Source organism: Haliaeetus albicilla, chromosome W (assembly GCF_947461875.1).
Source record: "Haliaeetus albicilla chromosome W, bHalAlb1.1, whole genome shotgun sequence".
NCBI classification, from domain to species: domain Eukaryota; kingdom Metazoa; phylum Chordata; class Aves; order Accipitriformes; family Accipitridae; genus Haliaeetus; species Haliaeetus albicilla.
Window position 1 is genome coordinate 45210418 of NC_091515.1, and position 19491 is coordinate 45229908.

At 46.5% G+C, this 19491-nt stretch overlaps 1 protein-coding gene and 1 long non-coding RNA gene across 5 annotated transcripts in view; one reads left to right on the plus strand and one right to left on the minus strand.

The window, feature by feature from the left end:
- LOC138683551 (uncharacterized) overlaps positions 1-19491 on the plus strand; it is a 312573-nt gene that overhangs the window by 42066 nt on the left and 251016 nt on the right. The window lies entirely within an intron of this gene.
- LOC138683280 (kinesin-like protein KIF2A) overlaps positions 14437-19491 on the minus strand; it is an 87513-nt gene continuing 82458 nt past the window's right edge. The window contains exon 22 of one of the 4 annotated variants that reach the window (XM_069774876.1): positions 14437-15338. In XM_069774876.1, coding sequence (XP_069630977.1) covers positions 15253-15338 — 86 coding nt within the window. In that variant the 3' untranslated portion in view covers positions 14437-15252. The remainder of the gene's footprint in view (positions 15339-19491) is intronic. The other 3 variants (XM_069774877.1, XM_069774875.1, XM_069774878.1) reach the window with 3 other exon arrangements.

The window sequence follows — 19491 nt, forward strand, 5'->3', positions numbered from 1 at the left end:
AATGATGGACATTAATATATCGCGAGTCCTTGACCTCGCATGAGAGCAATTTAACAATTATAGTTGGAGGTTCAGATTGGATGGGGGAGGAGGTTATACTCATGTTGTTTATAGTTGGTCACCAGGTGCGGTAAATGCTAGTTCAGTATGAAACACCGGATGTGACTATATCCTCCAACTAACCCATGGGATCACGGGGTGGAGTTGGAATGGTACTACACCATGCCCTGAAATTCCATGGGGTCAACTGTATGGTACTCGAGGAACATCGATAGAGCACCCTAGAACTGAGTTTACAGCTATCAACCTTAGCCAATGCTACATCTAACAATTTGGGGACTCTCAAACAATCGGTTATAACATATCGGTAAAATGACTATCAAAAAATTGGGCTGTATTGGATTAGATGCCAAAGAAAGAGAAGGGTATATGTAAAGTTTTGAACATGTCAATGGACAACTGCTGTGTTCACTTCAAATGTGTCAATGTGGCTTCAAGACTAAATCAACGAGAGAATACGGCAAGAGACTCAGAGGCAATTGCTTCTGCACCAGGGACCAACTGGTTGGGAAAAGTTTTGATATGTTCAGATTTTCTTTCACGGGGTGGGCGACCAGCCCTCTCTAATCTTTAATAATGCTTGTAGTTATGATTACTGTAATCTATATTGCAATAAGTTCTATCAAATACTTGGTAGTGAAGCCTGTACTAACAGTTAAGTATACTCCTTTAAACTGTCCATACACTAAGTATTCCCGTGTTCGATATTCCACTTTAGTTCTAGACCAGAAGGGAACGATGACCCACAATGAGCATCAAACTCGCCAAACTGCACCCCCTTTTAACTTTGGAGGCAAGAGGTGACTGTACCACCACTCCAAGGAAACCAGTCGAATCATGACTGTGGTCACGGGGTGGATTGTGGCAGTACATTCCCCCTACCCCCCCCCATCCTGCCAGCAGGAAACAAAACTTCTCCAGGAAGGGAGAAGGGGAAGGAAACCCTGGAGGCTGGAGGTTGAAATTTGAACTGGCCAGTCGAGATGCGCCAGGTACACCGAGGTGACCCTCCTGGCCAATAGGGATTAAATGACCACAGGTCAGATTCGACAGGGGTATAAACGGGGTCCCGCCGGAGGACACGTTGGCAGTCCTCCTCGGAGCAGCGGGTCTGCAGTCAGGGACTCCCCCTCGGGTCGGGGCACCGCCCGAGGTAACTCCTCGAGGGAGAGAGCTCTCAGCTTTTAGGGGAGTGATATGCGCATTTTGAGCCATCGCTTTAAATCTTGGGGATTCTTAAGTCGGCCGTGTAGTATTAATTCTCTTTACATCATTGAGCCTGTGGTTTTATAAAATGCTACCGGACTTCTAACTAACTTTTGCTGAAGAATAAATCTGAGTTTTAACACCTGTTGGATTTGGTTAGTCGTGCATCCGTAACACTCCCCTCCACCAGATACCCAGGAACTTTACTTCTGAAGAAGGGAGTTGTATCTTTTCGTCTGGAATTTGGAGTCCAAATTTTTCTAGGTGTGTAATTATCTCTGTTTGGGTCTGTCCCACTGCTTTGGTATCAGAGCCGCCAATCAATACATCATCAGTATATTGGTATACCTTAACCCCTTCTGCGGGAGTTATTTTGGCGAGCTCTTGAGCCAATGCATAATGAGCACTTGTCGGCGAGTGCCAATATCCCTGGGGTAGACGTGTAAAAGTGAATTGTATCCTTTCCCATGTAAAAGCAAAGCGATCTCTGTCTGCTTCCTGCAAAGAGACCATAAAGAACATATCTTTTACATCGATAGTTGCTAAAATTTGATGGGCTTGTTCTGGTATGGTCACAATTAGCTCAGCTATGTTAGGCACCGCAGCTGTCAAGGGGCCCGTGTTGGCGTTCAGGCGCCGATAGTCAATGGTCAATCGCCACTTTCCGGTGGGTTTACAGACTGGTGTCCTGGGTTCAGCTGGGATAGAGTTAATTTTTACAGGAACCTGGGAGGTGGGGGGCATAGCCAGGACAGCTGACCTGAACTAGCCAAGGAGCTATTCCATACCATGTGACATCATGCTCAGTATATAAACGGGGAGCGGGTGGGGTGGCGCTCGGCTTTCGGTGGGGGAAGTGGTGGAGCGTCGGGTTCCGGGTGGTGAGCAGTTGCACTGTGCATCACTCTTTTTTTGTATACTCTTTCATTAGTACCGTTGTTGTTGTTGCAATTTCTTTGTGTTGTCCCAGTAAACTGCCTTTATCTCAACCCTCGAGGTTCCAGGGTTTTTTTCTTTTCTCTCCTCCGTCTCCTCCCTATCCCACCGGAGGGGGGCGGGAGGAGTGAGCGAGCGGCCGCGTGGTCCTTTGTTACCGGCTGGGCTGAAACCACGACAGTCCTTTTTGGCGCCCAACGTGGGGCACGAAGGTTGAGATAACGACAGATCTGGCCAGAGGGTGTTGAAACAAATTTGTCATACGCATTTCTTATACTAGATAAATAGATGTTAGTCACAATGTTGATTCAGCTGTTTACATGGTGGCGTTTTGTAAGTTCTTATATGCTCTATGTATTGCCTGTAGTTAAGTTTCTCACCTCTGGGAGAGTGATTGGGAGTATTATTTTGCTGTACTGGGCAATGTCGACTTGTGAAATGATTACATCACTGGTCATGAGGTTAAGCTGGTATCTGTATGAGGCAGTGATATCATTTCCATACTTTGGGCACCTTCTGTCGGATTTTATTGGTAATTACACCCAATCCATGGGGAAGTTAGGGGGGGATACTTCCCCCCCGGTCCGTTCGCCTCCCTTCTCTCCTTCCGACTAATTACAACAGCTTTTGAGAATTTTGAATATCCTTGGGATGCGCAAGCCAGCGTGCTGTTAGTGCTATGCCTCCTGAATATGTTTCAGGTCTTGTTTAGGGCTACAAAAAGGCTCTTTAAGAGTACCACCCAGAGATCTGCCCCAAAGCTGGATATCCATGGGTGGCACGGCATGTGGGAGGATATGGGCAGGTATCTAGAGAACTTCTCTCCTCCAGTGGCTTGGAAGTTCACTCCCGAACAACTACAGAACCCTCACGAAGTGGTAGAATATTTGAAAGGAAAATGCTGTGGCTATTCCAGAGACGCACAACTCACTGCACTGTGCTGGGCCCTGGCCGGTATCTACCAAACACTGCTTGATATTAGGCAGCACCCTCAGGGGAAAAGGGGGAAAAGATGGAAAACAGGACAACAGGCACCGTGGTTGCCCCTACCCCGACAACAGGCACCGTGGTTGCCCCTACCCTGACAACAAGCACCGTGGCTGCCCCTACCCACGACAACAGGTACCGTGGCTACCCCTACCCCGGTGACAGATACTGCCACTAAACCAGAGAACCAACCTGTGCCAGTATCAGTCACCCCTGTACAGAAAAAGAAACACACAAAGAAATCAGTTCGCTTAGTGAGAGATAAAGATGAACCAGGGTCATCGCGAGAACAGGAGGAACAGGCAGAACCTGAAATAATTACCCGATCTCTATCCCTGAGTGAGTTGCGCGACATGCAAAAAGATTTTGGCCGCCACCCAGGCGAGCACATTGTTACCTGGCTGCTCCGGTGCTGGGATAATGGGGCCAGTAGTGTGGAATTAGAGGGTAAGGAAGCCAAGCAGTTGGGATCCCTGTCTAGGGAAGGGGGCATCGACAAGGCGATTGGGAGAAAAACACAAGTCCTCAGCCTCTGGAGGCGACTTCTGTTAGGTGTAAAGGAAAGATACCCCTTCAAGGATGAAGTTACATGTCACCAAGGCAAGTGGACCACCATGGAGAGAGGTATCCAGTACCTGAGGGAATTAGCCGTGCTGGAGGTGATTTATAATGATCCAGAAAATGGGCAGTCACCCACAGATCCAGATGAAGTCCAATGCACACAACCGATGTGGCGGAAGTTTCTACGAAGTGCACCACCGACCTATGCCAACTCATTGGCAGTAATGTCCTGGAAAGAAGGCTATGGACAAACGGTGGATGAACTGGCTGTCCAACTCCGGCAATACGAAGGAAGTCTCTCTTCCTCCCTACGGGCCTGTATCTCAGCTGTAGAGGAATTGTCCCGGGAGTTCCAGCAATTCAAAGTGGATATGTCCTCCTCCCCACCTGTACAGGCCCGCATAGCAGTTATTGGGAGTAAGCGTTCCTCTGCCCAAGAGAGAGGAGAGAGAAAGTACACACGATGAGCTAACCTGTGGTTTTACCTGTGTGACCATGGAGAGGACATGAGGAAGTGGGATGGAAAACCTACCTCAGTCCTGGATGCACAGGTACGGGAGTTGCGAGAAAAAGCAACCAGAAAAGAGGATTCTTCTTGGAAAACTGCTGCTCCAGTAGATGGGCTGATCTCATTTCTGATCCTCTTGAAGGGACTTCTGATTCACGTGTGCGAAAAGTGAGTAACGGATATTCTAACCAGGATTAGAGGGGCCCTGCCTCCAGCCAGGTGGAGGAGAGGGACAACCAAGTCTACTGGACTGTGTGGATTCGATGGCCTGGCACGTCAGACCCACAGGAATATAAGGCTCTAGTAGACACTGGTGCACAATGTACCCTAATGCCATCAAGTTATAAAGGGGCAGAACCCATCTGTATCTCTGGTGTGACAGGGGGATCCCAAGAGTTAACTGTACTGGAGGCTGAAGTAAGCCTAACTGGAAATGAATGGCAGAAACACCCCATTGTGACTGGTCCAGAGGCTCCATGTAGCCTTGGCATAGACTATCTCAGGAGAGGGTATTTTAAGGACCCGAAGGGGTATCGATGGGCTTTCGGTATAGCTGCCTTGGAGACGGAGGGCACTGAACAGCTGTCTACCCTGCCTGGTCTCTCTCAAGACCCTTCGATTGTGGGGTTGCTCAAGGTTGAAGAACAACAAGTGCCAATTGCTACCACAACGGTGCACCGGCAGCAATATCGCACCAACCGAGACTCTCTGATTCCCATCCACAAGTTGATTCGCCAACTGGAGAGCCAAGGAGTGATCAGCAAAACTCGCTCACCCTTTAATAGTCCCATATGGCCAGTGCGAAAGTCTAATGGGGAGTGGAGACTAACAGTTGACTATCGCGGCCTGAATGAAGTTACGCCACCGCTGAGTGCTGCCGTTCCAGATATGCTAGAACTTCAATACGAACTAGAGTCAAAGGCAGCCAAGTGGTATGCCACAATTGACATTGCTAATGCGTTTTTCTCAATCCCTCTGGCAGCAGAGTGTCATCCACAATTTGCCTTTACTCAGAGGGGTGTCCAGTACACTTGGAATCGATTGCCCCAGGGGTGGAAACACAGCCCCACCATTTGCCATGGACTAATCCAGACTGCACTGGAAAAAGGTGAAGCTCCGGAACACCTGCAATACATTGATGACATCATCGTATGGGGCAACACAGCAGAAGAAGTTTTTGAGAAAGGGAAGAAAATAATCCAAATCCTTCTGAAAGCCGGTTTTGCCATAAAAGAAAGTAAGGTCAGGGGACCTGCACAGGAGATCCAGTTTTTGGGAATAAAATGGCAAGATGGACGTCGTCAGATCCCAATGGATGTGATTAATAAAATAGCAGCTATGTCTCCCCCGACTAATACAAAGGACACACAGGCCTTCTTAGGTGTCGTGGGGTTTTGGAGAATGCATATTCCGGATTACAGTTTGATTGTAAGCCCTCTCTATCAAGTGACCCGGAAGAAGAATGATTTTAAATGGGGCCCTGAACAACAACAAGCCTTTGAACAAATTAAACGGGAGATTGTTCATGCCGGAGCCCTTGGACCAGTTCGGGCAGGACAAGATGTTAAAAATGTGCTGTACACTGCAGCTGGGGAGACTGGCCCTACCTGGAGCCTCTGGCAGAAAGCCCCTGGGGAGACCCGAGGCCGACCCCTGGGGTTTTGGAGTTGAGGATATCGAGGATCCGAGGCTCGCTATACTCCAACTGAAAAAGAGATATTGGCAGCGTATGAAGGAGTTCGAGCCGCCTCAGAAGTGGTTGGTACTGAGACACAGCTCCTCTTAGCACCCCGACTGCCAGTGCTGGGCTGGATGTTCAAAGGGAGGGTCTCCTCTACACATCATGCAACTGATGCCACATGGAGTAAGTGGATTGCACTGATCACACAACGGGCTCACATAGGAAACCCCAGTCACCCAGGAATTTTAGAAGTGATCACGGACTGGCCAGAAGGCAAAGATTTTGGAATGTCGCCAGAGGAGGAGGTGATGTGTGCTGAATAGGCCCCACTGTATAATAAGCTGTCAGAAAATGAGAGGCAATATGCCCTGTTCACTGACAGATCCTGTCGCATTGTGGGAAAGCATCGAAGGTGGAAGGCTGCTGTATGAAGTCCTACACAACAAGTTGCAGAAACTGCTGAAGGAGAAGGTGAATCGAGTCAGTTTGCAGAGGTGAAAGCCATCCAGCTAGCGTTAGATATTGCTGAAAGAGAAAAGTGGCCAGTGCTCTATCTCTATACTGACTCATGGATGGTGGCAGATGCCCTGTGGGGGTGGTTACAGCAATGGAAGCAGAGCAACTGGCAGCACAGAGGTAAACCCATCTGGGCTGCCGCACTGTGGCAAGATATTGCGTCCCGGCTAGAGAATCTGGTTGTAAAAGTACGTCATGTAGATGCTCACGTACCCAAGGGTCGGGCCACTGAAGAACATCGAAACAACCAACAGGTGGATCAGGCTGCCAAGATTGAAGTGGCTCAGGTGGACCTGGACTGGCAACATAAGGGTGAGCTACTTATGGCTCAGTGGGCCCATGACACCTCAGGCCATCAGGGAAGAGATGCAACATATAGATGGGCTCGAGATCGAGGGGTGGACCTGACCATGGACACTATCGCACAGGTTATCCATGAATGTGAAACATGTGCTGCAATTAAGCAAGCCAAGCGGTTAAAGCCCCTGTGGTATGGAGGGCGATGGCTGAAATATAAATTTGGGGAAGCCTGGCAGATTGACTATATCACACTCCCACAAACTCGCCAAGGCAAGCGCTATGTGCTTACAATGGTGGAAGCAACCACCGGATGGCTGGAAACATATCGTGTGCCCCATGCCACCACCCAGAACACTATCCTGGGCCTTGAGAAGCAGGTCTTGTGGCGACATGGCACCCCAGAAAGAATTGAGTCAGACAACAGGACTCATTTCCGAAACAACCTCATAGACACCTGGGCCAAAGAGCACAGCATTGAGTGGGTGTATCCTATCCCCTATCATGCACCAGCCTCTGGGAAAATTGAGCGATACAATGGACTGTTAAAGACTACATTGAGAGCAATGGGGGGTGGAACTTTCAAACATTGGGATACACATTTAGCAAAAGCCACCTGGTTAGTCAACACCAGAGGATCTGCCAATCAGAGTGGCCCTGCCCAATCAGAATTTTTACATACTGTAGAAGGGGATAAAGTCCCTGTAGTGCACATGAAAAACATGTTAGGGAAAACAGTCTGGGTTACTCCTGCCTCAGGCAAAGGTAAACCCATTCATGGGATTGCTTTTGCTCAAGGGCCTGGGTGCACTTGGTGGGTGATGCGAAAAGATGGAGAAGTCCGATGTGTGCCTCAAGGGGATTTGATTTTAGGTGAAAATATCCAGAATTAAACTGTATGATATTAGTTGCTATATAACCCTGCTACTGTATGTTATCATTACTGTAATTGTTATATGCTATATCCATAGTACTATAGTAAGAATCACTTGGATCAAGCAAGAAAGAACTGCGATAAAACTGAGCAAAGCGCAGTAGTGATGGAACCAGAACTGACTCCAGCATGCAACAATCCAACGGTGCACACCATCCTCCTGCTGCGTCAAATGTCACCTGCTCGTCACACCGCACTGAAGCCCAATTCTGCTCTACCGACTGAGAGGACTTTGCACCATGCCTCCTGCCCAGACGGACTGGTATGACAGCTGGAGCCCAGAGTCGGAAACTAAATGAACTCAACAAACATTTTATGAACATAACCCTTAAACTAAAGGAATGATATCTCTGTGTGTGTATACATACATATATATATATATATATATATATATATATCATTGTTCATATGTCTCAAAGGGATGGAAAAGTGGTGATGATTGATCAGGATGTAACTAAAGGTATGGGAACTGAGCATGGCGTCAATGGTATAGAATAAGGGGTGGATACTGTCCTGGTTTCAGCTGGGATAGAGTTAACTGTCTTCCTAGTAGCTGGTACAGTGCTATGTTTTGGGTTCAGTATGAGAAGAATGTTGATAACACTGATGTTTTCAGTTGCTCAGTAGTGTTTAGACTAGAGTCAAGGATTTTTCAGCTTCTCATGCCCAGCCAGGACACCTGACCCAAACTGGCCAACAGGGTGTTCCATACCATGGGACATCCCATCTAGTTTAGGAACTGGGAAGGGGGGGCGGGGAATCGCCGCTCGGGGACTGACTGGGTGTCGGTCGGCGGGTGGTGAGCAATTGCCCTGCGCATCATTTGTACATTCCAATCCTTTTATTACTACTGCTGTCATTTTATTAGTGTTATCATTATCATTATTAGTTTCTTCTTTTCTGTTCTATTAAACCGGTCTTGTGTCAACCCACGAGTTTTACTTCTTTTCCTGATTTTCTCCCCCATCCAGTGGGATGGGGGGGGGGAGTGAGTGAGCGGCTGCGTGGTGCTTAGTTGCTGGCTGGGGTTAAACCACGACACTCCTGTAATTCAGCTATCACCGAAGTGATCCCTTCTCTCGTCGCTAGGGGGAACAAGTAAGGTTTGACATTAACAGTCTTAGAAGGGGGTAGTTCAGGTGCAGTCTGTAATAGCCACACAGACACGGTGGGGAGACCAAACACCCACTCTCTTCCTCTCGAGTCTACCCAGGCTCGTCCTTTCAGCAAATCTAATCCCAAAATGTTAGTTGGTAGCAGCCTGTTATGGTCTGACAAATTCAATGTCTCAAACATCCGCTAAAAGAGCTTTGCTCGAGAAAATGGCCTCTGTAAAAATGCTGGAGTTTTGTGAACAGGACAATGTGGCCAGAGGAGAGGGCCTCACGGGGGGGTGGGAACGCACTTCTCCAAAGCCCCAAATCCTTGTCTTAAGTGACCAGGAGAAGGAACACAATTTATGCCTTCCTGGAGGAAGAAGGCCCCACGGAAGTTGGGACTGTGCTTCTATCTTAAGCGGTCATGCCAGCAGGAAAAGAGAGGCAACTCCACCATGAACCCTCCCCCCCCCCAAAGCTCACTGACCGATTCCAGTGAACCCCAGGTGTGGGAACTGCACATGTTGAGATCATCAACTAACACACTATAAAAGAAGAGAGAACGAGTCCTCAGTGCGTGCCCTCCAGAACTGGATCTCTATGCTGGCTGGACCAACGCTGGACCCAGGACTGGCGAAACCCTTCTCTTCTCTCTTTTTCTCTTTCTCTCTCTCTCTCTTTCTTTCTTTCTCTCATTCTCTCATTCTCTCTCTCCCTCTTTTCCTTCTCTCTTTTCCACAGTCCCTACACCTCATCCTTTTAAACATAAACCGTTAACCAAGTCTGAGACTAGGAGTGGATCTAGCCGCCCCTGGGCTCCTCTTTGAGAAGGAGTCCAGAAAGCAAGGGGGTCTGCTCTGAACCTCGTGACTCAATGGGAGGGCTCTCCTCCTGATACATTTCATGTTCCTTTTTCCATTTCATTTTTCTATACTTCCCTCCTCTTCTCAAACAGCGGCTTAATGACATGTTGCAAGGTTCATATTAACAAGTTCATGTGTACTTGGACAAAGTTAGCTAGGTTGAATAAATGTTGGTTGTTGTTTGAACTCCCCTGGTGTCGTTTCACCTTAATTCTGACAAAGGAAATCCACGAACCTGAGTCACTCCAACTTTGGGATGCGACAGGGTCCCAGTATCATAGTTTCTGTCACAGTCTCATCTCCTGGCAACCAGCACTTAACTCGAGCAGTTGCCTGGGGCTAAGAGTTTCCAAATACATCGGTTACCCATATTTGTTTCTTGTCAGCAACTATGCCAGTGCGGTCGGCAACATCTTGTCGAAATGCTGACATTTGAGCCCCGGTATCTACTAAGAAGGTGATGGGCATTTTAAGGGGACCAAGGGGGAAAGTAACCATTAAATCCCCTCAGCTGTTTTCTGTGAGCCTCCAGCTGTCCCCCGGCTCACTTACCGGGGACAGCGTGTCTCATTTCCTGACTTCAAGTCGATTAGATCTCCCTCTGGGGCTGAGGGAGTGTCTGTCTGCAAGCTCGCTTTAGGTTCTGTCCCAGTAATATCTCGAGTAGGTGGTCCTTCTTTTGGGGGTATTTCCCATTTGCCCTTCCACGCATGGACAAGCTTCTCCAGTGCCATGGTGGGCATCCCATCCATTAAATCTCAGGGAATTCCCCTCTCAGTTCCTTTGGCCCATAATAAATTCCTCCTGACTCCCTGATTTCTCGGGGGGTGGGTGGGTGTGTGGTTGTTCTCTTGGTTCTATTCTCCATACCACTGCCCATTGTTTACCAGTTCCTCCAATTACTCCCATTCTCCTTCCATAATTAATTAATTCCTGGGCGACCTCCCCCATGGTTAGGGCTCTGCCTGTTCTCAGCCTGGCAGGATTTCCTGCTTGCGGAGTCAGGGTGTCCCTTAATCGGTCTTGCAACTGAATTGCATATAATTTTAGGGAGTCTGGCAAGCCCCTTATAAGTGGGGTCATTTGGTTGGGATCGGCTACCAATAGCATCGGGGATGGCTGCCTCGGGATTAATCGTCTATGATGCATGAGTTGGAGGCAGGCGGTTTTTTGCATGCTTTCAGTTAAGTGATCAATATTGGGGGTATCAATACTGATCAGATCTCCTCTTTCTAGAGGGTCTAAAGCTCCCACACAATAAGCCGCCCTTTGGGTCAGTGACCAGGGTTCTCTAGGGTCGTCTACCCTGAGAAACACCCCGGCCCCCAATATCCTTGGGCTTTGTCCTCTGATAGCATGATTCAGTCACCCCCTGTCAGCGACACCCTCCACACATATTCAGTCTCAGTCTCCTTCGCTAAGTGGCTAAACTTTTCCTAGAACTTAGACAAGTCCGAGGCTGAGTATGGTATCTGTTTTGACCATAAAGAACATATCTTTTACATCGATGGTGGCTAGGATCTGGTGGGCTTGTTCTTGTATTGTTGCGATCAGCTCAGCCATGTTATGCACTGCAGTTGTTAAGGGGCCTGTATTAGCATTCAAGTGCCAACAGTCAATTGTCAACCACCATTTTCCGTTTGGTTTGTGGACTGGCCACACCGGAGAATTGTAAGGTGAGTGGGTTGGGATAATTATTCCCTGTTCCTGTAGCTCAGTTATTACAGGGGCAATCCCCTCTCTCACCCCTAAGGGCAAGGCATAGGGTTTCACATTGACTATTTTTGAAGGTGGGAGTGGAGGCGCTGACTGCAAAAGCCTCATCAAAGCCGCAGGGAGTCCGAACTTCCATTCTCTCGCCTTGGAGTCTATCCACGCTCTCCCTTTCAATAAGTCGAGACCCAAAATGTTTGTTGGTTGTAGGGTTCGGCGTTCGGAAGATCTCGCGATGTCACGGAAAGTTAGAGGGTTAGTCGCAGCCTTATGATGTGTCTGTAATCCCGCCTACCCTTGTTAGTATAAAAGGAATTGACTGCGCAATAAAAGGCGGAAGTTGGCGCTCACACTGTGTGTGTTATCTGTCTCTCCCTGGTCTGGGGGGTGATCAGTGATCTAATCGTGGCACCTTGATATGCGGCGAGCGCTACAGTTGGTAGTGGTCCCAATATCATTATAGTTTCTGTCACAGTCTCATCTGGCAACCAGCACTTAACTCGAGCAGTTGCCTGGGGCTGAGAGCTTCCAAATACATCGGTTACCCAAATTTGTTTCTTGTCAGCAACTATGCCATTGCGATTAGCAACATCCATCCAGAGAGCTGACATCTGAGCACCCATATCTACCAAAAATGTGACTGGGGTCCTAAAGGGGCCAAGGGAAAAGGTAGTTAAAGGTCCCCTTTATCACTTTCTGTGAGCCTTCTCAAATGCACCCACTGGCCGTCCCCCGGCTCACTTGTTGGGAAACGGCGGAGGGGGTTTCCCAACTCGGGGACATCCAAATCAATCAATTCAGCCCCCCAAGGACCAGGCAGGGTTGTTTCTGGGTTCCCGGGATGGGGGAGAAAGGCCTTTAAACTTTGAGGGCGATAGGGCCCCTTTTATTTTGTCCCAGCCTTTCACCAGACCTTCCAGGTTGGGAGTGGGCAACCTGTCCATCACCTCCCTGGGGATTCCCTTTGTGATACCCTCTGTCCACAGTGCATATCTTTTATTGTCGGGAGGCCGTGTTGGTCTGCCTGGAGGAGGGGATCGAGAATTGTGTAATTGTGTGCGGACCTGGCTTTTGTTTCTCCATTCCCTTCTACCTTCCTAAGGTCCGCTTTGGATTTTGTCTGTCCCTGACTGGTGAACCCCATCCGTCTCCCGTAATTAATCAACTCCTGTGCTACTTCTTGTGGTGGTGCAGCGCCCCCCCCCCGGGCCACTCTGAGATCTCAGGATAAGTCATGCATGCTTTGGGAAAACCTCCAATTGTGCTGTTATCTTGATTACAAGGGGGTCAGGCACTCTTTGGCCACACCTGGGCCATCTGCTCCCTGAATGGTACATCAGGATGACTCAGCACAAATTCTGGCCAGAATGTAAAACAATGACCAAAGCCAATCATCTTGAGACCCTATAAATAGCGATCCAAGGAGAGACCCTTGGAGCTCTCTGGGACAGCAGTGGGCTGTGTGACCCAGTATCTCCCCCTGAGCTGGGACACCTCTCAGGGTAGATTTCGTGAGGACTTAAAGGCCAGATTTCACGAAGTTTACTGACCATCCGTTGATGAATGCCAGCACATAAAAGTGAGTAATTCGTGAAACTCACGAGAGGGAAATTTTAATCGTAGGTTAACCTCTGTGCGTGTGTGCGCGCGCGCGCGTGTATCTGTGCATGTGCATTTGCAGTTTGGTTTGGAACTATTTTGCCTGTCTCTGTGTGATTTGGTTCAGAACTGTTTTATCTGTCTGTGTGTGTGTGTGAGATTTGATTTAACCTCCAACCCTGCTGTAAGTTTTGGGTGATCCTTGCCATTTTCAAATCTTTAACTAAGTAAGTCGCAAATTTGATTGTAACAAATTCCATTGAATCACTCCTCTGTTAAATTGGCTCATAATTAAGTACTGTTAAAGTCATACAACCTAGTCTTCTGTTCTATCTCAAAAATATTAATAAATCCTAAATTGCTGCTAAACCAAAGCCGTGTAACAAAATCTCCTTTTGCGACACTTCTCCCCATGTCATCTCTGGGGGGGCCTCCCCTTCTTCTGGGTCGGGGTGCTCTCAAGCGATCTTGTAATTGCACCACATACAATTTCAAGGCATCGGGCAGTCCCCTTATAAGAGGATGCAACCTTTCGGGGTCTGCCACATATTGCATGGGGGAGGGCTGTTGCAGAACCAGGAATCGATCATGCATCAACTGGAGACATGCAGCTTTTTGTACGCTCTCCAAAATGTGACCCGCTGTAGGTGTTTTAATCAAGAAGGGGTCTCCCCTCTCCATAGGATCTAATCCGCCTGCCCAATATGCTACTCTCTGGGTCAGGGACCACGGCTCTCTATCATCATTCATATTTAGAAAAAACCCCGGTCCCCAATATCCTCTTGCCTCATCCTCACTTAGCAGGATACGGTCGTCCCCCCTAAGGGACACTCTCCACACATATTCAGTTTCTGTTTCTCAGGGTCCCCGGGAATATTTTTCCTGAATTTTAGCCAAATTGGTGGGGGAATAGGGGACGATGCGGGTGGTAACTTGTTGGGCTCCTCCTTGACCACCATCCACAGTCTCAGTTTTAATCAAAGGTCACATCATGGTTTTCCCCCCTCCCAAAAGAAAATATTTCCCTTATGCATCCTAGGTCTGGAAACAGAACTCCTAGAGAGGTCTACAATTCTTCATTTGACAAGAAGTTCTTACATGAAAAGTCAATCTTTTTTGGATACTGACTTGCAAAAATAACTTGAGTGCTACCACCTAAAAAGTACTGATACACATGGCACCATTTTTGAGAATTCAGGTACTTGTGGGATTTCTATTATCGCTAGGTAGAGGTATTGTGCAAATCCTCAAATGTTGCAATTTCACCTCACTTTTCAGCTGCTGGCACTATACAAAGGGAAAAATAGGTATTAGCTACTTTTTTTAAAGCATCAGAGCTACTTAAACTATCTGTAAACAACAGTTAATGTACATGTAAGCTTGTCATGCATCAAAAGCCAAATTTTAACAATACGTGATAGGCCAAGATGTATTTCTTTAGCCAGATGCCTGAATTTTGACAGTTAGCCTATCCATATGCAGAGGTCAGATTGTACCTTTATTCTGATAGCATTATCACACCTTACCACATACCGTATATCTGCATTATTCCAAGATACAACTTCCTCAGTACTTAAAACATTACTCTTTATTATACATCAACTAATTTATATTTTTGGGTTGGTTTTTTTTTTTTTTGTGGGTTTTTTTATTACAGAGAAAATGTTAGAATTATATAACTATTTTTTATGGTATTCAAATAAACCTAGATTCCAGATTTTTTACAAGGAGGATGGAATGACCAGCTGTTTGTCCACTCTAACAGCTCTTGCAGTTTCTGCTCAATGGATATGGCACATGCTGTGAAATGCACTACCCACCAAAAAAAAAAAAAAAGATAAGTTATGTGAAACCACTAGTGAGGTATGCATGCACACAAACACAATTTATAAACTGCACAGCTGTTCTTTGTAACAAAACTGAACATAGTTAAAAGGAAATACTGTGACTTTTTAATGGCCACAGTTTTACTTCATTATTATAAACATGGCAAATATTTCCAAACATTGAATTCACAATTTGAATAAATGAAATATTTCAAACAAAGTGCTTCACAAATCTGAACCCTGCATGGTTGTACTGTCTGGTCTAGAAGCATTTTGTAGACATCACGGGAGCATTTCACACAAAACTGAAAATGTCATTCAGGTGAATAACAAACAGGACATTTCAACAGACATTTCTAATGTTTTTACACTTGCAAGTAGTTGAGTTCTTACAGCCACTGGGTTTTGTAACAAATGTGTGCTACAGCAGTATGGGTTCATAGATTCCTTCAGCAGCAGAGGCCCATTTCAAAGGGTACATGGTCTTTTCGTGTTGATCTGTTTACTGGCCTGTTCCTCCTCTTGAAGAGCTGTCCGGAAAGATTTCACTTCATCTTTAATGAAAAAGACAGAATGAGTACTGATGTGCCTGTGGTCAACACAGATCTTCAAACTAAGCCCTGATGTTCCACATCCTGGCCCTAATACACAACGAAGAACATTACTCCACAAAAATAGCTGACGCTACAAACTACAAGAGGATTGAGATAAGCTTAAATTTAATACTCACCATACAAACAAGTTGCTTAGCAACTTAGTCCCTTCTTAGATGCTACCCCTGTCTCTAGACAGGATAGATTTGGAAACTGCACAATTGCATTGTGCAGCTCAAGAGGAAAAAGAAATTGTATGATCTCTGGAAGCGAGGTCAGGCTTGGCAGGAAGATTACAGAGCTGTGGTTCGTATACGCAAGGAGAAGACACAAAAGGCCAAAGGTCAATTAGAGTAGAAACTGGCCAGTGTTGTGTCAGACAACAAGAAGGGCTTTTTAAAGTATGGTAATAGCAAGAGGAGGTCTAAAGAAAACATTGGACCGATACTTGTTGGTCATCTGACTAATAGGGATGAAGAAAAAGCGGAGGCATTCCATGCTTTTTTTGCCTCAGTCTTTAATAATACTGACAGACCTTGGGCTGCCTGGTCCCCCGAGTCAGAGGACCACGAGTGCGGGAACAGTGACTTTCCATTTGTGGACACTGAAATTGTAAGGGACCAGCTGTATCACAAGTCATTGGGGCCTGATGGGATTCACCCCAGAGTACTGAAGGAGCTAGCGGATGTTATGGCAGAACCCCTCTCGATCATCTACCAAAGGTCTTGGGAGTTTGGGGAGGTCCCTGCTGACTGGAAGCTAGCCAACATTATTCCAATTTTTAAGAAGGGCATGAGGGAAGACCCAGGAAACTACAGACCTGTTAGTCTAACCTCAGTTCCTGGAAAAAATTATGGAGAAGATTATACTGAGTGCTATTGAAAGGCATTTCAAGGACACTACAATCATCAGGCACAGTCAACACGGGTTCACAAAGGGAAAGTCCTGTTTAACTAATTTGATATCCTTCTATGATAAGGTCACCTGCCTATTGGATGAAGGGAAGGTGGTGGATGTAGTTTTTTCTGGATTTTAGTAAGGCTTTTGATACTGTCCCTCACACCATCCTTCTGGACAAGTTGTCAAAGTGTGAGATCACAGAATAGAATCATAGAATCATTTAGGTTGGAAAAGACCCTTAAGATCATTGAGTCCAACGGCAAACCTAACAATATCAAGTCCACCACTAAATCATGTCCCTAAGCACCGCGTCTACACGTCTTTTAAATACCTCCAGGGATGGTGACTCAACCACTTCCCTGGGCAGCCTGTTCCAATGCCTGACAACCCTTTCAGCGAAGAAATTTTTCCTAATATCCAATCTAAACTTCCCCTGGCGCAACTTGAGGCTGTTTCCTCTCGTCCTATCGCTTGCTACCTGGGAAAAGAGACCAACACCCACCTCACTACAACCTCCTTTCAGGTAGTTGTAGAGAGCGATAAGGTCTCCCCTCAGCCTCCTTTTCTCCAGACTAGACAACCCCAGTTCCCTCAGCTGCTCCTCATAAGACTTGTGCTCCAGGCCCCTCACCAGCTTTGTCGCCTGTCTCTGGACACACTCCAGCACCTCAATGTCTTTCCTGTAGTGAGGGCCCCAAAACTGAACACAGTATTCGAGGTGTGGCCTCACCAGTGCCGAGTACAGGGGGATGATCGCTTCCCTGCTCCTGCTGGCCACACTATTTCTGATACAAGCCAGGATGCTGTTGGCCGCCTTGGCCACCTGGGCACACTGCTGGCTCATATTCAGCCAGCTGTTGACCAACACCCCCAGGTCCTTTTCTGCCAGGCAGCTTTCCAGCCACTCTTCCCCAAGCCTGTAGCATTGCATGGGGTTGTTGTGACCCAAGTGCAAGACCCGGCACTTGGCCTTGTTGAACCTCATACAATTGGCCTTGGCCCATCGATCCAGCCTGTCCAGATCCCTCTGTAGAGCCTTTCTGCCCTCAAGCAGATCAACCCTCCCTCCCAACTTGGTGTCATCTGCAAACTTACTGAGGGTGCACTCGATCCCCTTATCCAGATCATTGATAAAGATATTAAACAGAACTGGCCCCAGTACTGAGCCCTGGGGAACACCACTTCTGAATGGGCGCCAACTGGATTTAACTCCATTCACCACAACTCTTCGGGCCTGGCCATCCAGCCAGTTTTTTTACCCAGCAAAGAGTACACCTGTCCAAGCCATGAGCAGCCAGTTTCTCATGGAGGATGCTGTGGGAAACGGTGTCAAAGGCTTTACTAAAGTCTAGGTAGACAACATCCACAGCCTTTCCCTCATCCACTAAGTGAGTCATCTTGTCATAGAAGGAGATCAGGTTTGTCAAGCAGGACCTGCCTTTCATAAACCCATGCTGACTGGGTCTGATCACCTGCTTGTCCTGTACGTGCCTGTGGAACGATTGCTGGAGGTGACTTATTGATATGTCCCCCTCTTAAGGGAAGGTAAACCTCCAGGGTGGAATGCAAGCAATATCTGTTCCATAATAATTCCTTAAGCAACATAACCTGCAACCTTAGAGGTTAGCAACACCAGGGGAGCTTGGTATGCTGACTAAGAGAAACAACACGGAGGGTGGAGCGGAGTGGAGACACCGCGGCCGGGCTCTGTGATATCATCGCAGGGATAGGGAACTGGAACTACTGGAACAAGAATGGAAGGTGCCTGCATTGAATCCACTGAAGCAGGAGGCGAAATAATGGGGGTTCTGTCAATGCTATTGTCTTTTCCTTCTGATTTATATCATAAGTGCCCAGCGATGGAGTACTGACACGCTAAATCATGCTCTCATGCAGAACCTGTCAAAAATAGAACTTAATACTTCTAACAAGAAATGAGTGGAGAGGGTAATAAATTCAAAATGTTCACAGAGTTAAATTTAATTCATAGTCATTAAAAATTTCCAGCCACTAATCCTAGTGAATACTGGAAAACAGAATATTCCACATGAAAACAAAACAAGTTAAAGTAGCAGGAGGAGGAAGTCACAAGGGAAGAATACTGATTTCTAGTAGGATTTAACACCTACAGAAAACTCGTTTTCCATCGGGGCTTTTTGTTGTGCATACTGCAATAGACAGACGACAATTTTCAAAACAGAGAACAGCAATTACATTCAATACATTTCAGGAAATCAAAATTAAATTAATCCTTTGGAAAAAAAAAGTGGAATAAATGTAAAGTGAAAAAACTAAAAAGTATGTAGTGATTAATACATTAGAAGAATTCACAACATGGATTCACAAACTGGGACAAACAGGACTTCTTTAGACATAAATAGTTAACAATCAAAGGAGAAAGCGCTAGGTAGGCTGCAATTAATGTTTTAGCAAGACAGTATGCTTCCTTATACCATGCCTTTAAAATCTTTTTAAAAACACATTGTAAAGCTTAATTGAATTCCACATGAACAATGAAAAAGTATGATATGAAAGGATATCTGGCTGGAAGGACTGTCCAGTAGGAAGCTCTAGGAATCACTAGCATGTTCTTATAAAATAGAGACCTGGAAGAAGAGCCAGTTACTAAAATGAGAAATACAGCAAACACCATGAAGAGGTATTTGAGAAGGCAGAGTTTTGAGAAAAATCAGTTAGGGTAGTAAGGATTTTTCTTTTCTATTTTTCATCAGCATTTTCACAAACCAAGTTTTAATCCCTGTTGAACATTTAAGGAACCAGGACTAGAGCTGCTAATCAGCAGTGAGGGAAAAATGCCCTTTAGAAGATGCCTCTCAGTCCCAGCTCTCCACCCATGCAGCCCAGGGAGACATCCTGGGAACATGATGTGGCTCTCTCTCAAACATTGCTCTGGGGTTTCACTCCCTGAAAATCAGGATGTTGGGAAGAGGAATGATGGGTAACCAGATTTCTAAATGCAGAGAAAGGCAAACTCGCTTGAAACAGGTATTGCATGCAGGGAAAGTAATGGTCAAAAACAAGAGTGTTAAATAAAGTGGACACATTTCCCAGGCTACTTTAACTACCTAGTCAGAGATGAAGCTATACTGGAAAAAATGCACACTAAAAAACGTGAGAGCCTAGAGCAGACCCTGCCTAGACATTAAAAGCCCTAATCAGCAAGGAAGATAAAGTAGAACATCCTCCTCTCACC